The 22,418-nt window shown below is 40.8% G+C and overlaps 1 protein-coding gene across 6 annotated transcripts in view; it reads left to right on the top strand.

The window, feature by feature from the left end:
• Positions 1 to 7,204: 7,204 nt before the first annotated feature.
• OPHN1 (oligophrenin 1) overlaps positions 7,205 to 22,418 on the top strand; it is a 261,539-nt gene continuing 246,325 nt past the window's right edge. Inside the window, exons 1-2 of one of the 6 annotated variants that reach the window (XM_036016669.1) lie at positions 7,205 to 7,547; positions 8,263 to 8,433. In XM_036016669.1, the coding sequence (XP_035872562.1) occupies positions 8,280 to 8,433 (154 nt within the window). In that variant the 5' untranslated portion in view covers positions 7,205 to 7,547; positions 8,263 to 8,279. Of the gene's footprint in view, positions 7,741 to 7,978; positions 8,157 to 8,262; positions 8,434 to 22,418 lie in introns of those variants that run through there. The other 5 variants (XM_028522526.2, XM_036016668.1, XM_028522529.2 and 2 more) reach the window with 5 other exon arrangements.

Consider the following 22,418-nt stretch of genomic DNA (forward strand, 5'->3'; position numbering starts at 1 on the left):
TGGTTGTGGGAGGATGCGAGAACCGCATTTACCTATGCCACCATCTTTCTTAGTCAGGATGTGAAACCAGTTCCCTTCATGTGGTAATACTGGGTTAACAATGAAGGAGAGAAATCACGATTGTCATGCACTAGCTCCTTGCCAGGGCATTGCCACTGTAAATGTTGCCTTCTGAGACAACCATCTTGGTGTCCATTGTGTGATGGGCCCATTTATAAAATCACTAGCCTGACATTGCAAATTCATGGAAAATGGACCAATGTATAGTATTTAGAATACTTTATTAAAATTGTTTTTTAAATATTTTTTTTTATTTTTATAGAGAGGGGAAGGGAAGGAAAAAGAAAGGGAGAAAAACATTAATGTGTGGTTGCCTCTTGCACGCCCCATGCTGGGGACCTGGCTGACAACCCAGGTGTGTGGCCTGCCTGTGAATTGAACCAGTGACCCTTTGGTTCATAGCCTGGCACTCAATCACTGAGCTACACCAGCCAGGGCCTTATTAGAATTCTTTATTTTATATCTTAATATTTTACCTTAAGTATAAATGCATATCCACTTGCAGTCAACGACGTTATTCTGAGAACTTATCTACTGCTTGTTTTAATCATGAAAAAAGAGATTTTAAAAATGAAAAGAATTGCATGTTTTATCTTGTGTTGCTTTATTTTAGGAGAAACTAAAATAACTTTCTAAGGGCAATTATCTGAAGGCTTCTTCATATTTTATCACCCCCAGGGCCAGAAACCTATCAAAAATATTTCAGTTGTTTTATTTTATTCAAGTTGTCATTGTGGTCATTGTTTTTAAAAAGTGTGTAATATGCTGTGTGATGTGAGTGAAAATGACCACATGCAAAACGATATGCAATGCACAGTTATTTAATCATATTTATTTAATTATTACTTAGAATCAGATGTAAGGTGAACTAGTATGGAAATCAGAAAGCTTAACTGTTGCCACAGTGAGGAGTGGAAACCTGCACTCATGTTATTAGTGAAAACCATTGTGTGAGGACTGTTCTGGATTGGTGGGTATTGGTATCTTTCTGGGAGTTTACAAGTAAACAGCCATGTTTTCGTCACCCTTATAAAGCCTATCAGAATTGAAATAGAATCTGTTTGGATTTCTTTTCTGAACTGTGGATAGTTGGAAATCAAAATGAGCACAGAAAATGGCCACAGGGAGAAAATTGCCAGGTCCTTGACAATAGAGAGCTTTGATATGGTCCTGCCAGCATGACAGGGTGAAGGAAACAGTGAATCTTATAAATAAAAAAAAAGTTTGATAGTTTATCACAGAGATTGAAATAGATCACATTTGTAAAGCTCTACATTGATGGCTGTTTTTCACCAGAAAACATCAAAAGGGGAGACACGAAGGGGAGGGGTTGTAAGTGGAGATTTGGATGTATGGAGAACTAGGGAAAAGGATTTCCCCTTTTTTCTACCGTTTGTCACTTAGGGCTCCTCAAATCTTGGCTGAGGCTAAGGAAAGGAACCAGGCCAAGCACAGTCAAAGCAGAGAATGGGCCTGAGCCAAGACTGGGTCTGGGACTGGTGCCAACGGTAGTACAGGATTTAGGCTAGGCTACAACTAGGGGCAAGGCTAGCCATGTGTTGAGGCCGGAGAGCTGACATGTACTTTGTCTTATATTCCTTGCAGTGTAAATATGGAAATTCTAAAGGGTTGGGCAGATGTGGCACGGGAACCAGATCTGTCAGCTAGCTCTTCAGAGAAGTTCAATAAATAGCCTTCATTAATGCTAAACCTGGGATCATTTCAAATCGTTTGCTGCAATTACCAACAAATGACCCTGAACTATTTTTCCATCATACAGCACTAAGTACACCCAGCCACATAAGCAGAAGAGAATAGGGATTAGATATCGATGCACTGGACTCGAAGTGCAGTGTGATGCAGTGGCAAAAAAAAAAAAAAAAAGGCTTCAGAGTCAGACCCAGATTTAAATCTCTGGTGCATTATTTATTTTCTGCATGACCTTGGCCAAGTAGCTTAACTGTTCTCAGTTTCTGTTGCTTCATCTGTTACATGAAGGTGACAACAGAACCTTCCTCGCTGATTTGGTGTATACAGCAAACGAGACCATTTATGTAAAATGCCTGGCCTAAGTCCTCATCCTATGCTGGCCCCTCTCCCCCAGCTTCTCACTCTTCCACTCAGGTTTCTCCTCTTGTTACTGATATAGGCCAGTTAACGTCTGGATCTTCTCTACCTTTTTGTGAAAGAAGGACTGTAGCATTTTAAGACAAAGAGCTTCAGGATTCTTTATAAGAAGCACAGGGGTTATAAAATATTAATTTGCATCCTTAAGATAAAACTCTTTTAAAATAAATCTCATAAATTAATGAAACCGAACAAATGTCATTTGGAAAATGGCCTTTCCTTTCAGGCTCCCAGACCACTTTTTAAAAGAACTCCTTATGTATTTTTCATATGTGGAGAGGAGCAAATGATTAATAAGTACTGTAAAGAAATGTTTTAATGAGGCTAGCTATGGTCCCAGATGGAAGAGATAAAGCAAAAGCTGCCATATTAAGTCAATACTGGATATTTATTTGGTTTTCTTGGGCATGTACATTGCCTTTCCTAGGAACCTGTAACATCTGTTTTCTTTACTTCCCCTCTCCTTATATATTTCAAGTTGTGAAAGCAATTTGAAATGTATAGGAGGCTGATCTGTTTCATTAGGTTAAAGGATTATGGTTCATTCTCATTCCAGTATGAAGGACAGACAGACAGACACACGAAGCGGAGAATCTCCTATCCTGAGCTGAACAGTGCCGAGACTTACAGCTGTGCTGCAGCTCCACCTTGGAGTCATCTGCTGAAATGATAAGCTCCAGGATTTCAGGTTCTTTTTCTTAAACTCCAAAGGGGAGCCTTGGCCATGTCGCTGTGCTGCAGACCTTGGGAGTATTTTCACTGCCCTAAGTGGTGACGGGATATTAACCAGACCACAAACAAGGCAGCAGTTTCTAGTGAGTTGAAATGTACATTCCTGAGCATAGCTTTTTCATTTCCTATGATGATGATGAGCAGAGATCAAGTTGTGTGGGTTTATAAATAGTAATGCTTTTCTAGGAATATCATTGTGAGCAATTTGACTCCTCTCTGCCTCTGGTGCCATCTTTCAGACCGAGAACAGTGAGCTTCAGGTCTGTACTATCGGTATTGCTCCAGGCTCAGTGGTCTCTCTACAGTATCACAGCTGAAACAGAGTGACTGCTTAGGAAAGACATGCTGCCCTGTATTAAGACTGTGGAGGTGCTGTTACCTTGACATACAAGAAATGGGACATGGAATTTGTCTTCCTGGACATTTAAAAAAATGTATTTTTAGAGCAGCTTTAGGGTCACAGCAATTGAGAGGGAAGTACAGAAATTTCGCGTATATCCCTGCCCCTCACCCATGTGTAACTTCCCCCATTATCACCAACTCCCCTCAGAGGGGCACGTTTGTTACACTTGATGAACCTTCATTGAGACATCGTCATCACCCAAAGTCCCTACTTTACATTAGGGTTCACTCTTGGTGTTCTACATTCTACAGGTTTGGACGCATGTATGACATGTATCCATCATTATAGTGTCGTACAGAGTATTTTCACTGCTCTAAACATCCTCCTTGTACTCCACCTACCCATCTCTCTCTCTCTCTGGTCCCCACCCCCTGGCAAACACTGCTTTTTTTTTTTTTTTTTACTGTCTGCATAGTTTCGGCGTTTCCACACTGTCATATGGTTGGCACCACACAGGACGCAGCCTTTTCAGATGGGCTCCTTCCATTTATTAATATGGCCGTTTAAGATTCTTCATGTCTTTTCATGTCTTGATAGCTCATTCCTTGCATTGTGTGGATGGACCACAGTTTATTTCTTCATTTACTTAATGAAGGAAATCTTAGTTCCTTCCAAGTTTTGGTAATTATGAATAAAGCTGAAAGGGAATCAAATTTCCAAATCTTCCACTTCCTTTAGTACTACTTTCTAAAAAACTATTTGCCTGAGAACTACCCTCATGTTTCCCTTTCTCACTACTCTTTCCTAGACTCTCAGAAGGAAAACATACCTTTCAAAGGCCACACATCTTTCTATGGTAATTTGACCCAGGGTGTAGAAATCCTTGGGGCTAAACAAAGCAAGAATTTCAAACATTTTGATATCCAGTAAACTTCATTTTCTTTTTTTTTTATATCCAAGAATCTTCTTTAACTCAAGGTCCTATAACCTGCCCCTTCCCCATCCATCTCACTAGGAGATTCATTTCCAATAAAATTTTTAAAAATATGAGAATATATATATTTATTTATTTTTCACATTTTTTAATTGTTGTTCAAGTACAGTTTTCTGCCTTTTACCCCCATCCCAGCCCACCCACCCCAGCCCTACCCACCTCCCTCCCATTTCCACCCACCCCTAGTTTTTGTCCACGTGTCCTTTATACTTGTTCCTGTAAAGCCTCCCCTTACCCCTGAAATTCCCTCCCCTCTCCCCTCTGGTCACTGTCAGCCTGTTCTCAATTTCAGTGTCTTTGGTTATATTTTGCTTGCTTGTTTGTTCTGTTCTTTAGGTTCCTGTTAAAGGTGAGATCATATGGTATTTGTCTTTCACCACCTGGCTTATTTCGCTTAGCATAATGCTTTAAAATTCTGTTTTATGTTTAATAACAATAATCATAATGTATATCTTCATGTTATTTTTACCTATTGTGCATACATAGTAATTTAAAATTATAACTCCACCCAGGAGGCTTTATACTTGGAGCCTTATGGTCAAAAGGAAATAAAAATAATTCATGTTCTACTAATGGACATGTTTTGCTGCAGAGAAATTCAATATGGTGATCAATAGAGGACATTCAAGTACAAATATAGTTTATGACAGAATTCAACTCTGTGGGGAGAATGCCATGGACGTTTGACTTCAAGGAGAAACAGGAACAATGCAAATTTTCTGAAGGCTAAAGAGAAGTTTACACTTTTGTTGTGCTTTGTGTTTAATGTGTGATGGTAAATCCAACAAAAATCTTTAAAAGCATGACAGTCTTATTTTAAATTGTCAATATGTATAGTATGGTAGAAATCGTACCTTTTGCAACCATTTTAAACATCATTAAAATATAGATGGCAACTTACAAATGTGTGAGGCACTGCAGAGCTTCTCAAAATTCTTTTAGGGCTTATGTAAATAAAAAGTTGAGGACCCCAATCCTATCCAGTTGTTTCAAGGGTAAGGTATAATGCATACAAAGTATCTGGGATAATGCTCAATTAAGGCAGCTATTATCTGAAGGACTGAGTGCTCATTTTAACCCTCTTTCTTCCTTGGGATTTGGTCCATGGCATTTGTTCTCCTCTGCACTTTACTTTCATTGTGTAGACAAAGAATAACACAGATGACCATAAAATACTTTGAGTATTGGAAGTTAGATGAGCATGATTATACCTACCATCAGTAACATCAATGGTACAATTCATAGTGACGAAAATGTAACTATAGGCTCTGTAAGGCATATAGCAGATGTTGAATAAATGCTTGTCTAATTACTGAATGAATGCTATAGAGAAACTCGCTGGAATTTCAAAGACCATGTACCTATTCATTGGGCACCTTCCCTTGGTACCTGCATTGGTGCTTTTTAAAACCCATTTTGAGCATTTTCTCATAAACATAAAAAAGGTCTGAAATAAAATCCTACCCTGGGATGTGGCTATTTATTAATTTTCAGAAGGCGTTTCCTCATTAAACTCTTCAGCATGCTGTGATACAGTGTAGCGGTTAAGAGCAGTGTCTCTAGAACTAGCCAGGCTAGGCTCAGGTTCAAGCTGTGCATCCTTGGGCAAGTCACTTAACCTCTCTTGGACTCAGCTATCTCATCTTTAAGTGGGCACAGCAAGGAACAACTATAAAGAACACATGGACAAAACCAAGGAGGGGTGTTAGCAGGGGAGGGAGGTGGGGATAGCTGGGGTGGAGGGTGAATGCAGACAACTGTACTTGAACAATAATAAAATAATTTTAAAAAATACAAAAAATAAATAAATGGGCACAGTAACCATGTTAACCTCATAGGATTGTTTCAAGGATTAGGGAGGTGGGTCATCGATCATAACTTGTGTGGAAGGTAGAAGAATGTTCCCAGGAAAGATGTCATGTGCTAATCCCTAGAACCTGTAAGTATTACCTTGTTTGATGAAAGAGATTTTGCAGATGCAATTAAGTTAAGGATTTTGAGATGGGGAGATTATCCTAGATTATTTGGTGGGTCCTTACAAGTGAAAGAGGGAGTCAGGACAGTCGGTGTCACAATGATGTAGAGGGACAAAGACTTGATAAGCCACCACTGGCTTTGAAGATGGGGAAAGCAGGCTATTACCTCTAGGGTGTGGACATCTAGAAGCTGGAAAAGGCGAGGATATGGATTTTCCCTCTATAGCCTCCAGAAAGGAACTCAGCCCTTCTGACATCTTGATTTTGGGTCAGTGAGATCCATTTCTGATTTCTGACCTCCAGACTGCAGAAAAATAAATTTGCATTGTTTTAAGTCACCAAATTTGTGGTTATTTGTTTTAGTAGCAGTTGGGCACTAATACAGGTTAATTTGCTATTATTACTCCATTTACAACCCCATTCACTTCTGGCTTTTTAAAACTTTCTTCACAGGGCAATGTATTCTTAAACACTTCTCCAAAATCACAACGGATCCTTTTGCACATGCACACACTATTTTCCAGCCCCTACCTATGCTTAATCTCACTGCAGACACCTGCTAATAGTAGCCCCTCTTCTCCTGCAATGGACCATGGACGAGACGCCTCTTAGGTTAATTGCAAGACAATTTATAACATCCTCTTCCTAGGTTTTCCGCTTAAACATGGAAAATCATGTGCTTTAATGAACAGCCTGTGTAGTGAGTTGGGTCACAAACACCATGCTCTGAGGTCCTGTTCAGGAAAAAGTGAAATCCTACTTATGATTTATTTATTTATCTATTTATCTATCTATCTATCTATCTATCTATCTATTTATTTATTTGCAGGAGGTTCTGAGCTTGACACAGAGGTCCTGGAGAAGGAGTCACCCCTGCAAGTCGAAGGCCCATGGGAATTAGAGCGCTAGGAGCAGCAGAAAGGGGAAAGGGTAGAGAAAAAAAGAAGTTGGTAGGTCAGAGGGAGGCTGGAAGAAAAACAAATAAACAATCCAGCCAAATAATGGTAACTTAGAGATAGCCTCTCGCAATCTCCTCCCGGGTTCTGCGGCAGTTTCGGAAACTTTCCACTTAAGACACCAGTGCTGCGCACCTGCCCCTGGAGGCTGGGCCGGGACCGCGAGCCTGGGGCAGGCTGGGAAGCTTTTCTGGGAGGGCGGCGGTCCCTGCGGGGTGGTCGGGAGATCGCAGGGAGGAGTCAAGGGGCGTGAAGCGGAAAGACTACATCTCCCAGGCCGCCACGCTTTCCAGCTGGAGTCCTAGGGCGCTGACTGCTCCCCAGTTTCCGTAGGGAAGCGCCCGGCCACCGCAGCTATTGTACGTTGTGCTCTCGCCCTCCTCTTCCCGCTTGGATGTCTGTGGGGGAAGGCTACGTTTCGTTGCCGCCTCGGCTTAACCCCTCCGGCGCCTAAGAGGACAATAGGCCGGCTCCCTGAGACCAGGGAAAACTCCTGAGGACCGTAGGGTGCGTGGAAGACAGCTGGAGAAGCAGCTCGAGTGCTCGTTTTCGGTACCAGGGCTTCGCTGGGGTGGGGCAGAGGCTCGGGCTTTAAGGAGGGGGAGGGGACGGTGCAATCGGGATTGCCTGCAGAGTTCGGCGAAGGAAATCTGCTAGTTCGGAAGCGAGGAGCAGCGAGGAGAGAAGAGAGGCGGCTCCCATCCCCAGCCCTGACCCCCGCCTACACCCTGGGCGGGCCGAAGTGTCAAGTTTGCAATTGCTTAGAAGGATCCAGCCGGTCTTCCGCGGCGAGCCGGGCTGCGGTTTCTGCTGCCTTTTTGGGAAGGCGATTGCTAGGGGTTATGTTGATTACTAGACTGCGCCCCGTGGGGATTCGACTGCATTAATTAGCTCTTCCAGTCACCTGAGGCAATCGCCACCGGGCGGGTACGGACCAGCCAGCTCCCCCAGGAATCTCCTTATAACAGGTACCTGTCTCCCAAGGAAGGGAGGCTGCGAGCTACCCGTCCCATCTACTCCCTCTACTATACCACTGATGCTCTTGGTCTTTGTATTTTTCCTTTCTCTTTCCAGACCCTGCCATCAGAACCATGGGGCATCCTCCTCTGGAGTTCAGCGACTGCTACCTGGACAGCCCCAATTTCCGCGAGAGGCTCAAGTGTTATGAGCAGGAGCTGGAGAGGACCAATAAATTTATCAAGGACGTGATCAAAGACGGCAACGCTCTTATTAGCGCAATGAGAAGTAAGTAGAAGCCTTCGATGAGGTGTTTCCTTGATCCGGTGCCTCTTGCCTTTAAGCTCCTCCACACCACAGGAGGAAAGGAGATTTCAGAACACTGGGCCTTTCCCTTCTGGGGCCTTGACCTTGTAAGACAGAATCTATAGCTGGGCCAGGGACGCTCTTGCTCTGCTTGTTTTTGGAAAGGGACAGTGTGCCTGTACTGTCAGACCTGTTAAGCACCCACCTCTATTTCGAAGGGGTCATCCAAGCTGATAAAGTAACTGCCTCAGCACCCCCTAAAGAACAGGGAATTCAAGTCAACAGCTTGAGCAGTGGTTTTGTCCTGGTCTGTAGGTGTGTGGGAGCGAGTAAAACATTCCCTGGGCAAGTTAGTCTTCTAAAGAAAGCACCTTTGCCCCAAGTGATTTTTTTTTTCTTGGAGTTACTGAGCTATGGTTTTGGTTAGGGTCACTCTAAGCTCAGAATTATTGGATGGCCTCACATGCCACTGAATTCTGCTTGAGGGTGGAACAAACAAAGACCTGTCTGGTCCCTGGCAGAAGGAGCCCAGCCCCCAGGGAGCAAATTACAGAGCCAAGGTTGGGACCCATGGGACTCAAGGGACCTCACCTAGCTTGGCTTTCCCAGTGGTCACAGCTGACAGCTGTGGGACTCCCCCCTCCCTCCCCACCATGTGTGTGGAGTTTTTATTCCTGCTCGTTGGCAGAAGGTTTGGAGTGAGAGAAAGAATAATAAACATCCCCACCAAGAGTGCAGGCAAACCAGCCCTTTGTGCCAAAAATATATACCCAGAGGAATGGCTGGTAGTGATTGGGTGGAGTGATAATTATTCTTTTCTTTTCTTGGCTGAAAGATGGTTGTGAAAAATAAAGTCAGACTCACTGGCAAAAGTGCCCTCTATGTTTATAAGTTTGTTCTGAGTGGATTCATCCCACACATACTGCATCTAGGTCCTGTGTGCGGACCTTCTGAAGGCGGATGCAGCCAACCAAGAACAGGGAGAAAGGCTTGGACTGTTAGCGCAAGGGTAACTGCTACCAGCTGGGATTTGTTGTGTAGCTCTTCTGATTTGTCCCTTGGAGTCTGTGCTGTCCCGGCACATGCTGTCTGCCTGCCTTAGTCAGAATGTATAAAATTGTCTAAGTGCCTGCCGGTCATTTGATGGACTTTGCTCATTTAAAGGTTTGTCCTGTTGCAGCCCAAACAAGAGTAAAGTCTTGGCAGCACCTTAAAGATGGGGTATTTGATGTTGATCCTTAGAGACGCACAGGCCAGGCTATGGGGTGTGTCTGCACTGAAGAATTCACTGAGAGGCTAAAGATATGCAGGTTGTGCCACAAAAGTGATTAGAAAGGTGAGGGTTCACCAAGAGGGAAAGGTGGGGGAGTGTTCAGATTTTCTTTTTATTTACTTGTTACAGTACACTGCTTGGTGCAGTATCCATAGTCAAGGGAAGCACCTCCCAAGGCCCAGGGAGGGAGTGGTTTTGTGAAGTCTATTGTAAGTTCAAACAAAGTGTGCTAAAAAATGAGCAGCTAAGGCACGTCAGACAGATTAAGATTCATGAGAAAAAAAATAAAGTGTTCCATGGAAACATTTGAGGAAAGGCAAAATTTTTGTAAGCCCAGGGCAAGTTGCAGGTTTTTTATTCTTTCCCAGACTGAACATGGTAAGACTCAACAATTATGTGGGCCTAGACCTTAGACTATGCACCAAAGATCCAAGAGATAATTTGGCCCTGGGGGCTTCTTCATATTTATGGTGGTTGTCTGTTTCTGAGTATACATAAACAGCCCAAAATAGGACAGGTAGGAAATAAAGCCCAGTAGTTAACCCACACTCCATTTCTTTCCTTTAAGTTGCATGATTCTAAAAACGTGATCAGCAAGAGGCAGAGCCAGGATGTCTTTGGCTGTGTTGACCACAGTAATGTTTATACTCCCACTCTGCTTCCTCATGCAGTGCTGGCTGGCCGATGGTTTGAGTAAGTGTGGTGGGAGGAAAACAAATGTAGCCTCTTGCTTTGTGTGGAGAAAAAAGGAGAAGAGAACACTGGGGATTGGATGTCTTTTTTTTTTAACTTTATTTTTATAGTTGACACTATTACAGATGTTCTCATTCCCCACCCCCCTACCCATCTACCCCCACCCCCCAGCATTGCTCACCTCCACCCAGCTGCCACCCCCTTTCTGTCTGGTTATACCCACATTTGTATTTATGTGATATATATATATATATATATATATATTTTGTTTGATCTCTCCATCTTTCATCCAGTCCTCCAACCCCTCTCCCCACTGACAACTGTCAGTCTGTTCCAGGTATCCATGCCTCTGTTTCAATTGTGTTCATCAGTTTATTTTCTTCATTAGATTCCACATACAAGTGAGATTACCTGGTATTTGTCTTTCTCTGACTGGTTTATTTCACCTAGTGTAGTAATCTCCAAGTCCATCCATGCTGTCACAAAACGTAAGACTTCTTTTTTATGGCTGTGTAGTATTCCATTGTATAAATGTACCACAGTTTTTTTTATTCACTCATCTACTGGTGCACACTTGGTTATTATAAATAATGGTGCAATGAATCTAGGTGTGCATGTATTCTTTCAAATTAATGTTTTCAATTTCTTAGGAGATTGGGAATTGGATTTCTAAGACTTGGGTTACCATCTTGGCTTTACCATCTTGGGATAAGATGGCACAAATTATTTCATCTGTAAAGTGAGGGTAATTATACCCACCTCACAGGGTCGTTGTGAGTTTCCAAGGAATTAATGGATTATACAAGTGCTTTGTGAAGTGCTTCCTGACAGCTAAACATTGTAAGTTGTTTGTAATACATCTTCAGTTTAATAATATATCTGCTGGTGAAGTGTGTACTTGTCAGGAGGTTTCTGAAGGGAAATGCATCAACAAATGTAGTTGGAAACTTTTTTGTTATCTTGTTGGAAAATGCCCCTCCCCACATTGGCATGTCTCAGCAGTTCATTTTGTATTCCTGGGTGTGGATTCATTTTGGCGTTTGGAATTTGGTATTAAAAGTCAGGAAAAATGAGCCCTGGTCATGATACTTGGTTGGAGTGTCGTCCTGTGCACCAAAAAGTTTCAGGTTCAATTCCCGGTCAGGGCACCTACCTAGGTTGTAGGGGTGATCTCCAGTCATGGCCTCATTCAGGAGGTGACAGATAGATGCTTCTTTCTCACATTGACATTTCTCTCTCTACACTCCTCTGCTTTCTCTCAAATCAATAAAAAAAAAAAAACATATATTCTTGGGTGAGGATTTTTTTAAAAATCAGGAAAATCATTGACATCTTTTTTAATTTATGAAGCTGCCCATCAAATCAGATGGTTAGTATTTCTAGGAACTAATGGCACGTGGTGCATCCTGCTGCGAACCCCCGCCTCAGTTTCTGTGACAGTTGTTAGTCCAGGTGCGTCTTGATTCTTACATGTATCCTACTTGTGTCTGATTTAGTACACAGCTCTGGGTGAGGTTTTAGTCACAACTGAGTGTGATGCTTACTTTATTAAATGTAGGTCCTGCTTGAATATTTAGATTGATTTAGATCTACACTGAGAAGTAATTGGTTATTAATAATATTCAACATGTCTCCCTTAGGGAAATGGTTGATTCCCCCCCCCCCCGCCGTAAATGTGATCTATTTATAGTTGTTGGAAGATGAAGATTATAACTTGAAGTAATGAAAATAAAAACACTGAATAATATTGCCTATTTTTCTGTTTGTCCTTTGTTTTTATGTTGGGAAATTTGGTTCCTGATGTGGTTTGAACATTTTCTAAGCACACAGGCTGGATAGTACTCAGAGCCAGTGGTGTGGCTCCTGCTTACATCCCAGTGGAACATGATACACCTCCTAAGTGTTATATATAGTTCAATGGATACATACCATGCATTCAGTAAATACTTGTGTCCATACTGTATTCAAGTCTTTGTTCTCAAGGCTGTCAAGGGTGTGTTAGAGTGAGTCACAAATGGATCCTGCCCTCAAGGAGTTCCCAGACAAGATATAGATAAAGATTGGTGTCACAGAAGGTAGTAAATACAGATCTGAGCCATAAGAGTGGGACAGGTGGATACCATGGTGTGTACATCAGAAGAGGTAATTTCCCAATGGGAGGACAAGGGAAAACAGAGGATGAAGGAGCATTGTGATTGGGCAGAATTAATACCTTCACCACTTGTTTAGCTGTCCCCATGTGCCAGATCTTAACATCTTACACCAGCCTTTAAGATGCAAGGGTTATTATCCTCATTTTACAGATGAGAAAACTGAAGTTTAGAGGTCTTAAGTAACTTTTTCAACTACTAAGGGCAAGAGTCTGAATTAGAATCCAGACCTGACTCTACAGGTCCTGCTAATGTTACTGCACTGCACTGTATTCGGGAGTGGGCATTTATTGTAGTACTAGCGACACAGACAGTGTAAAGGGACAGCAGATAATTCAGCTCATCTGGAATATGAGATGCAGGAAGGGAGGTTTGGGGGATGAGGGTGGAATGGAAGGTTGAGGTCTTAACCCTGCTACTTAGTAGCATGTTCCTTAACCAGGAACTACTAAATACTTCAGACTTTTTAAAAATTAAATTTATTGGGGTGACATTGGTTAGTAAGACTATACAGGTTTCAGGTGTACATTTCTTCTTAAAGACTATTTTTTTTAGAGAGAAGGGAAAGGAGGGAGAAAGAGAGGGAGAGAAACATCCATGTGTGAGAGAAACATTAACTGGCTGCCTCTCTCATGCAGCCCCAGTGAGCCCACAACCCAGGCGTGTGCCCTGACTGGGAATTGAACTGGTGATCTTCCACTTTGTGGAACTTTGCCCAATCCACTAAGCCACATCACTCAGGGCTCGAGTATATATTTCTGTGATACATGATCTGTATATTGTATTGGGTTCACCACCCAAAGTCAGATCTTCCTTTGTTACCATATATTTGAGCCCCTTTCCGCTTCACTACCTCCCACCCTTCTTTCCTCTGGTATGAGTTTTTGTCTTTCTTGTTTGTTCATTTGATGTTTTCAGTTTTATATCTCACATATGAGTGAATCATATGGTTCTTAACTTATTCTTTGTGACTTATTTTGCTTAGCATGATATTCTTGAGGTCCATCTAGAATTTCATCTTATGGCTGAGTACTATTCCATTGTATATTACCAAATCTTTTTAATCTAATCCTCTATTGAAGGGCACTTCAGTTACTTAACATGTCTTGGGCACTGTGGATAATGTTGCAATTCACTTTTCTTTGTAGTCAGGGAGTACTGAAAACATTTTGGTGAGAGACAGCCATGGCTTGAACTGTGTTGTATGAAGATTCATCTGAGTGATGAGTAGGGTTAGCAATTTCACACAAATACTTGCGACTTTTTAGCAGTTGATTGGCAGCTTTAAATTTTCTTTGATATAGCTCAGGGGTCTGCAGATGTCTTCTGTAAAAGGCCATATTTTAGGCTTTGATTGCCATGCAGTCACCGTGACAGTTGATTAATTGCCATTGTTATGAGAAAGCAGCTATAGATAACACACATATGAGATGAGAGTGGCTATATTCCAGCAAAACTTCTTTGGCATTGAAATGTGAATTTCACTTAACTTTTACATGTCATGGAATATTATTCCTCTTTTGAATTTTTCTACTGGTTAAAAATATAAAAACCATTGTCAGCTCAGCTAGAGAACATACAAAAATAGGTGGTGTGCTGGGTTTGTCTCACTGGTAGTTTGCATACCTTTGGTATAACGGGTTAACCTAAAAAACCTAAATGGATTTTTATTGGTAAGGCAGTGAATATACCTATTGGGGGAATATTTCACATTTCCCATCAACTAGTTTTACTTTGCTGTGCTGTTAATTGTGTCTGCTCTGGATTCAGGGATCACAGACTCAAATGCTGTGAGAGGCCAAGGAGGAAACAGAAAACTATGAAGCTGTTGGAAGTGGGTTAATAGGATTGGAGTGATTTAGATGAAATACGGTGGCCTCACCCCATTCAAAAGGTCTTTACTGTCTACCCACCCTGGCTGGTGTGGCTCAGTGGATTGAGCATGGGCCTGTTGGCCTGTGAACCAAAGGGTCACTGGTTCGATTCCCAGTCAGGGCACATGCCTGGGTTTTGGACCAGGTTCCCAGTAGGGGGGTGCACAAGAGGCAACCGCACATTGATGTTTCTCTTCCTCTCTCTTTCCCTTCCCCTCTCTCTAAAAGAATAATAAATAAAATCTTTTTAAAAATGTGCTAGCTAAGTAAAATATATTCACAGCCTAAATTCAATTAGGTTGCAACTCCTGAGCTAGATGATTTAGCTCTATTAGTGTCTGAGTCTTGGACTCTGATGGGCTAGGAATATGGAAGGTGACAGTCTGCAGATACAGATTTCTCTGGGAAAGTATCACTGGACACTGCAAGTGGCAGAGGCAGAAGGATGGTATAATGGGAAAATACCCTAGAAATGACATCTAGATACCAGGGTATGGTGTTAGTTCTGCTCCTGATGGAATCTGTGACAACGGTAAGGTCTTTCACTGGGGCCACAGGTCTGCAGCTTTGGAAAAGTGGGGATAGTTAGGGGATCTATAAGCTCACTTTCAATAGCTCTAACATTCCATGCCTTTTAAAATTTCATTTCCTATTGTATTTGAAACATTTGGGAAATGAATAACCCAATTATAGCTTCTAACTTTATGCTGACATAAATATTGATATTTAGTGTTCATGATAGTATTTAATTAAAAAGAAGAAATTTCAGAATTAAGTAGATATCAACAAACCAAGGATTATATACTTTATGTGTATGTATGCTTTTATACATAAGAGAGACATCAGAAAAAGAATTGTATCACTAAGCCCACACATATACATGCACAACCATGCATACTTAGTCTGTCTTGTACAAATGAACACATATGTCTTAAAAGAATATAAATATGTATTATGTACTAAACATGTACATAATTTAATAAAGTTGAAATAATATAATTGATGTAACATTTACAATCTAGTCTTACATTTTTACAAAAATGTCACTTTCTTACATGTTATACTTTTAAAGACAAGAGGTTTAGATGTTTATATTAAGGTAATCTTTTGGGTTGCCTGTTCAGCTCTTGCTTTCATACCTGGGGCACCTATCTGGCAGCGGATTGCTTTCCTAGAAGGATGTGTTGATTCCATGAGGCAGATTTGATACTGCATATACTTAGTGGAACCATCTTTAGCTTGGCACATAGAGAACCTGGATATCAGTTCCAACCACTTCAACTAGCTAACCATATAACATTGAAAAAGCCTTTAGCTTCGTTAGCCTGCTGTCCTATTTGTAAAATTAGAGGTTTGGTCAATGAACTTCAGGGTTCCTCCTGGCATTATCTGGGCTGCCAACTATCTTGCTGAAATAGAGCAACCTAAATGGATTCTATCATAAACTTTAGAGCCAATTTCTCTTTAACCTGGGAGTGTAGGCAAAGGGAAAATCTAACTGATAGGTCCTGTGCCAGTAGATGACTTGAATTGTGCTAGCCTATTTGATTATCCTCTTGATGAATCTTGACCATTGTTAACCTGATGCCCTTCAGTTCTCTCCTGATTAGCTCTACAGTGAGGGATACCAAAACCTTTAATCCCTTTGGGGTGGTTGTAGTGCCATGGTATACGGAGAGGAGTTGGTTATGTAATACACATTATCAGTCAGCAGACATTCTATCATTATCCCAGTGCTATTTACCCAGGGCTTTGGGGTACATGGAGTTATTTTAGATACTCTCCAGAGTAACTCAGATCAGTGTGATGAGTATGTCTTGTGGTGCTGCTGTTAGTAGATATGAAGCAGTGTCAAACAGAAGTGGGTGGAAATGATATTGACATGATATTGACATATTGGCATGAGTGGAAACTAGCGTGGAAAAGCGAAACAAGCCAGCCTTTAAAGTGACGGGGGATGGTGTTGAGAGTGGGGTAGGGAATATTATGGCTTGACCTGCTCGTTAAGAAAAGATTTTCAGTCAGGGTTAAGAGTGATGAAGGAAAATTACTTTTCAGCTAAAATTTTTATAGCCTCCTTTTTACAGCATAGCCAGCCCTTTTGTTTAATATGACATCTGTTTCTGTAATCAGTTACTACAGAAATTTCCTAAAAGCCCATGAGGATGGAAAGATGCATGTTTTTCCAGGGGAGTACTCTGGAAATCTTGAGCTGATTTTCTTTTTTTTTTTTTTTTAAGATTTTATTTATTTATTTTTAGGGGGGGAGAGAGAGAGAGAGAGAGAGAGAGAGGGAGAGAGAGGGAGAGAGAGAGAGAGAGAGAGAGAGAGAGAGAGAGAGGGAGCGAGAGGGAGAGAGAGGGAGAGAGAGAGAGAGAGAGAGAAGCGACGAGCGATCGACTCATCGCTATGATGTCGATTGTCGAGAACCATTACTTGTTGGTTTCTTGGGGCCATGGCCTGCAACCCAGGCATGTGCCCTGACTGGGAATCAAACCTGTGACACTTTGGTTCGCAGCCTGTGCTCAGTCCACTGAGCTATGCCAGCCAGGGCTTTGATTTTCTTTTCTAGTGGAATGGATGGCCTCATGATGCTTTATCTGGCTTGCATCAAGTGCTAAAGGCTTGCATCCTGTACAGGCAATTCAATAAGGATTTACTAAGCACCTACTTATGTGTCAGGCACTATCCTGGAAATTGGGGATATAATGGTGAATAAGAATGCTATGGACTTGCCTTCTTGTAGCAGACGTTAAACATCTGATTACCCACTCCAGTAATTTAATTACACTTGTGAGAAGAGTTATGAAGAAGGTAAGTGTATGAAATATATTTTGTCACATGTTACAAAGTGGGGAGGAAGAGTTCCTAAGTCAAAGCCCACTGTTTTAATGACTTGGTTGGTAAAGGCCCTGGCAATGAGCAAGACTTTAAGTGAATGAAGAACTTCTCAGAACTAGACAGGGTGTGGTATCTATCACGGGATCTTTAGGGAAAACCTAATGTACACAGTGCTTACTTCTTTTATAAGTCTAGTAAAATGGTTTTTTGGATTGGTAACACTTGAACAGGATACCAAATTTAAAAGGCACAAAAGGGAAAATCTTTCCACTCCTCCCTTGTCCAGTTCCCCACTTCTCTGCCTTAGAGGCAACAACGGACAACTGTTTGTTTATCCTTAAAAAGACTTTATCCCAATACTTCTGTCCACCTCTGCTTTCTCAGGATTGTGCTCCATGGTAGGCAAATTCCCCACCACACTGTGGCCAGATTCCTTTCAGATTGTACTTGGAGGGAATGGCTAGCTAAAGATCTCAGAAAACCATCTCCTCCAGAAAGGCAAAAACAAACAAACAAACAAACAAACAGACAGACAAACAAACTGGAAAAAAATTCTCACAATCAACTTTTTCAGAACTCTGGAAATCAGCCAAAATGCTTACGACAGTCTGAAGAGTACTTACTGATGAAAGCATGTTGAACCTCTGAAGTAGTTTGCATAGTGGCATTTTATCTTACCCTGCCTCCCATTTCCTTCTCCAGACCTTTGGGGCAGCTTGGAAAACCAACAGCTTCATAACTACAATAGCTGTGGAAACCAGCAGTCTTTCAGCAACTGAGGGGAAAGACTCAGTTTGTACCTCCTGAAAAACTCACATACCCACAGTCTTGTCACTACTTAATTTTCACAGCTACCTAGAAAAGCCCTGTTCATAGGGGTTCTCACTGCATCACCTGGCTTGGAGCTAGCTCAGTGAGAAAAGTTCTGTCATCTGGGTGTTTAACATTATGGTTTCCTGCAGCTATAATATGAGTCAGGAGGAGCAAGAACCTGGCCAAAAACATAAAAGGAAGAAATGGGGAGTGAGGTATCCATAGGGGGCTTTGAAAAGCTCTGACATATTCCTGGGGATCTAGAAGACAGTGTGCATGCTCAGGGCTGTGCATATGCCTAGAAAGACCCAAAAGGGCCCCAGTTTCTCTCCCTTGGTTGAACGTGAGGTAGAGTTGTAAACTGCCTGAATGAGTGTTGAAGGAATGTTCCAACATGCACACTGTGCCCCTCAGCAAAAGGAGGGAGGCTTAATGGTTCAAGACACTTAAGGAGGCCTCTGAATACTCGCTAGTTGGCCACTAAGCTAACCAAGTGGATACTTCGGTGGCCACACAGTATAGCACAGGTGGCAAATACAAGGCCCACAGGCCAAATCCGGGCCTCTACCTTGTTTTATCTGGTCCGTCACCCTGTTTCTACCCAGTGGCAGTGCCGAGCTCTCGCTTAACTATTTAGGAGTGGTTACATTCATACAGTCCTAAAATTACACTCAGGCCTTTGAAGGCAACTGCAAGGCTGATGTGGCCCCTGGTGAAAATGAGTTTGACACCCATGCTATAGGGAATATAGACATTGCAGAGTTAGTCCAAAAAGATACTAAACAAACAAACAAACAAATAATGCCAATGCCAATGACAAAGACAACAATAGCAATAAAACCTGGGAGGTCAGAATCTGATTTCTAGAAGTACCATGTTATATTGTCTAAAATGTCCAATTTTCAACAAAAAAATGTTCAGACCTGCAAAGGAAAGAAATGTGTGGTCTTTACACAGGAAAAATGCAGTCAGTGTAAACTGTCCTGATAGGGCTTAAATGTTGGAATTTAGACAAAGATTTAAATCAGGTAATGTAAATATATTCAAAGTCCTAAAAGAAGCCCTGTCTGAGGATTTAAAGTAAAGCAAGAGAACAGTGTCTCACCAAAGACATAAGGACATAAAAATGATGAAAAAGCATGAGCTAGAAATGCTGTAGTTGAAAGGAAAATACTTGATATGAAAAAGTCATTAGAGAGTCTCTACAATAGATTTGAGCTGGAAGAAAAAAGAACCACAAGTCTTGAAGAGAAGTCAATTGAGATTATGCAGTCAGAGCAAAAGAAATAAAAAATAAATAAAAATGAACAGGCCCTGGCTGGGTAGCTCAGTTGGTTATAGCATCATACTATGTCAGGGTTGAAAGTTTGATCCCAAGTCAGGGCATATACAAGAAACAACCAATGAATGCACCAAGATGTGGGACAACAAATCAGTGTTTCTCTCTCTTTCTTTCTCTCTCTCTCTCTCATCAGTAAAAATGAACAGAGCCCCAGAAACTGGGACACCATAAAGTGTATTAATGTATGCATAATGGGAGTCTCAAGAGGCGGACATAGAAAGGAGCAGAAAGACTATTTGAAGACATAATGGCCAAAAAAATCCCCAAATTTGATGAGTAGCACTAATCTCCAGATCCAAGAAGTGCAGTGGAATTGGAACCACTTAAGAAGATCCATACTTAGATACATTATAGTCAAACTGACAAAATCCAAAGACAAAGAGAGGATCTTGAAAGAAGCAAGATGAGCCCTGGCTGGTGTGGCTCAGTGGATTGAGTGCTGGCCTGTAAATGAAAGGGTTGCCCATTCGATTCCCTGTCAGGGCACATGTCTGGTTGTGGACCAGGACCCCAATAGGGGGCATACAAGAAGCAACCACACATTGGTGTTTCTCTCCCTCTCTTTTTCCTCCCCCCCTCTAAAAATAAATAAATAAAATCTTTAAAAGACTTTAATTTTTAAAAAGATATTTAAAATCTTTTAAACCTAAATCTTTAAGTTTGAGAACTGAGATTCCACTGTAAAAGGATAGAGAAATATGCCAAGCAAAGAGTAGTAACCAAAGAGAGTTAGGATGGGTATACTAATATCAGACAAAATAGATATTGAGACAAATGTCTATGATATACAAAGAAAAACATTTTATAGTGATAAAACAGTCAGTACATCAGGAAGGTGTAAAATTATAAACGGAGCCCCAAAATACATAGAATTGAAGGGATGAATAGATACCTAACAACACATATTTGGGGATTTTAATATTCTACTTTAAGTAATGGATGGAATAGCTCAATATGTATCAATAAGAAACTAGAAGACTTGAACAACTCTATGAACCAACGAGATCTTTTACAAGAACACTTGATACAACAGTAGAATACACATTCTTTTCAAATGCACATGCAACATTATTCCTCTGCTAGGGCAAAAAACATGCCTGAATATATTTATTCATACCAAGTATGACAGCCATAGTGAAATGAAATTACAAATCAATAACAGAAGGATAGTTCACAACAGAAGGCAATTCACAAATACAGGGTAGGGCAAAAGTAGGTTTACAGTTGTTTGTATGGAAAATAATACAGTTATTAATAAATAATAATGCAAGAATAAACCGTGTACTCACAACTGTAAACCTGCCTTTGCCCCACCCTGTATGTGGAAATTAACTATCATACTCCTAAGTAAACAGTGGGTCAAAGAAGACATGACAAGGGGAATTGGAAAACCCTTTGTAATGAATGAAAATGAAAACAGCATGCCAAAAATTATGGGATGCAGTAAAAGCAGTGCTTAGGGGAACATTTATAGCTTTTTCTTAAAAACCACATTTGAAAATTAAAAAAAAAATGTTCTTAAAAATTTTTATTTTATGTTTTTTAATCCTTGCCCAAGGATACACTTATTGCTTTTAGAGAGGAAGGGCTAGAGAGAGAGAGAAAGAGAGAGAGAGGTGTGAGAGAAATATCCATCTATTGCCTGCCCAACCTGGGACTGAACCCACAATGCAGGCATGTGCCCTGAGCTGGAATTGAACCCACAACTTTTCAGTTCATGGGATGATGCTTCAGCCAACCAAGCCACACTGGCTATGGTTGGGGCACATTTATAGCTTTAAATGCCTGCATTAGAAAAGAAACATCACAATTCAATAACCTAATCTTCTATATTATAGAACTATAAAAAGACTAAATTAATCCCAAAGTAAGTAGAAGGAAAGAAATGATAAAACTTAGAGTGGAATTAAATGAAATAAGGATAGGGAAACCACAGAGAAATTTTATTTTATTTAATCTTTATTGTATTTTTTCCATTACCATTAAGTCTCTTTATACTCCCCTCCCCCTAGTAATTGCCACACTATTGTCCATATACATGAGTTCTTTTTCCTTTTTGCTCCACAGAGAAAATTTATTTATTTTTAAAATTTTATTTATTTATTTTTAGAGAGAGGGGAAGGGAGGGAGAAAAAGAAGGAGAGAAACATCAATGTGTGATTGCCTCTAATTTGACCCCCACTGGGGACCTGGCCTGCAACCCATGCATGTGCCCTGAGTGGGAATCGAACCAGCAGCCCCTTGGCTCACAGCCAGCGCTCAATCCACAGAGCTACACCAGCCAGGGCCACAGAGAAAATTTTTAAAAAATCAAAAGTTTGTTTTTAAAAAGATAACAGTGAGAAACCATTAGCTTGATTGTTAAAGACAAAAGAGAGGAGACATTTATTAGAAACAGGAATGAAGAAAGGATCACTGCTACCAACACTAAAATAAAAGAAGAATAAAAGGGAATGCTATGACTAACTTTATACTGATAAATTTAGATGAATTGTACAAATTTCTAGGAAGACACAAACTATACAAATTTAATTCACACTCAGTGGAAAATCTGTATAGACTTATAAGACTTGTAAAGGCATTGAATTAGTAATCAAAATACTGTCTACAAAGAAAAGCCCAGGCCTAGATGGCTTTGCTGGTGAATTCTTCCAAACTTCTAAAGGAAAACTAGTACAAATACTTAGTCAACTCTTCCAAAAATTAGAAAAGGAGAGAACACTTCTTAACACATTCTTTGAGGCCAATAGTATTCTGATACCAAAACCAAAGACATCATCACAAGAAGACCATAGACTAAATTCCCTGAAGAGTATAGATTCAAAAAATCCACAACAAAATGCTAGCAAACCAAATCCAGCAACATATTAAAAAAATATACACTATAAGTCAGTGGAATTTATTCCAGGAATGCAAAGTTAATTTAACACCTGAAAATCAATGAATGCAATTAATATAATAAAACAGATAATTGGAAAAAG

This window comes from Phyllostomus discolor, chromosome X, assembly GCF_004126475.2.
Source record: "Phyllostomus discolor isolate MPI-MPIP mPhyDis1 chromosome X, mPhyDis1.pri.v3, whole genome shotgun sequence".
Classification (NCBI taxonomy): domain Eukaryota; kingdom Metazoa; phylum Chordata; class Mammalia; order Chiroptera; family Phyllostomidae; genus Phyllostomus; species Phyllostomus discolor.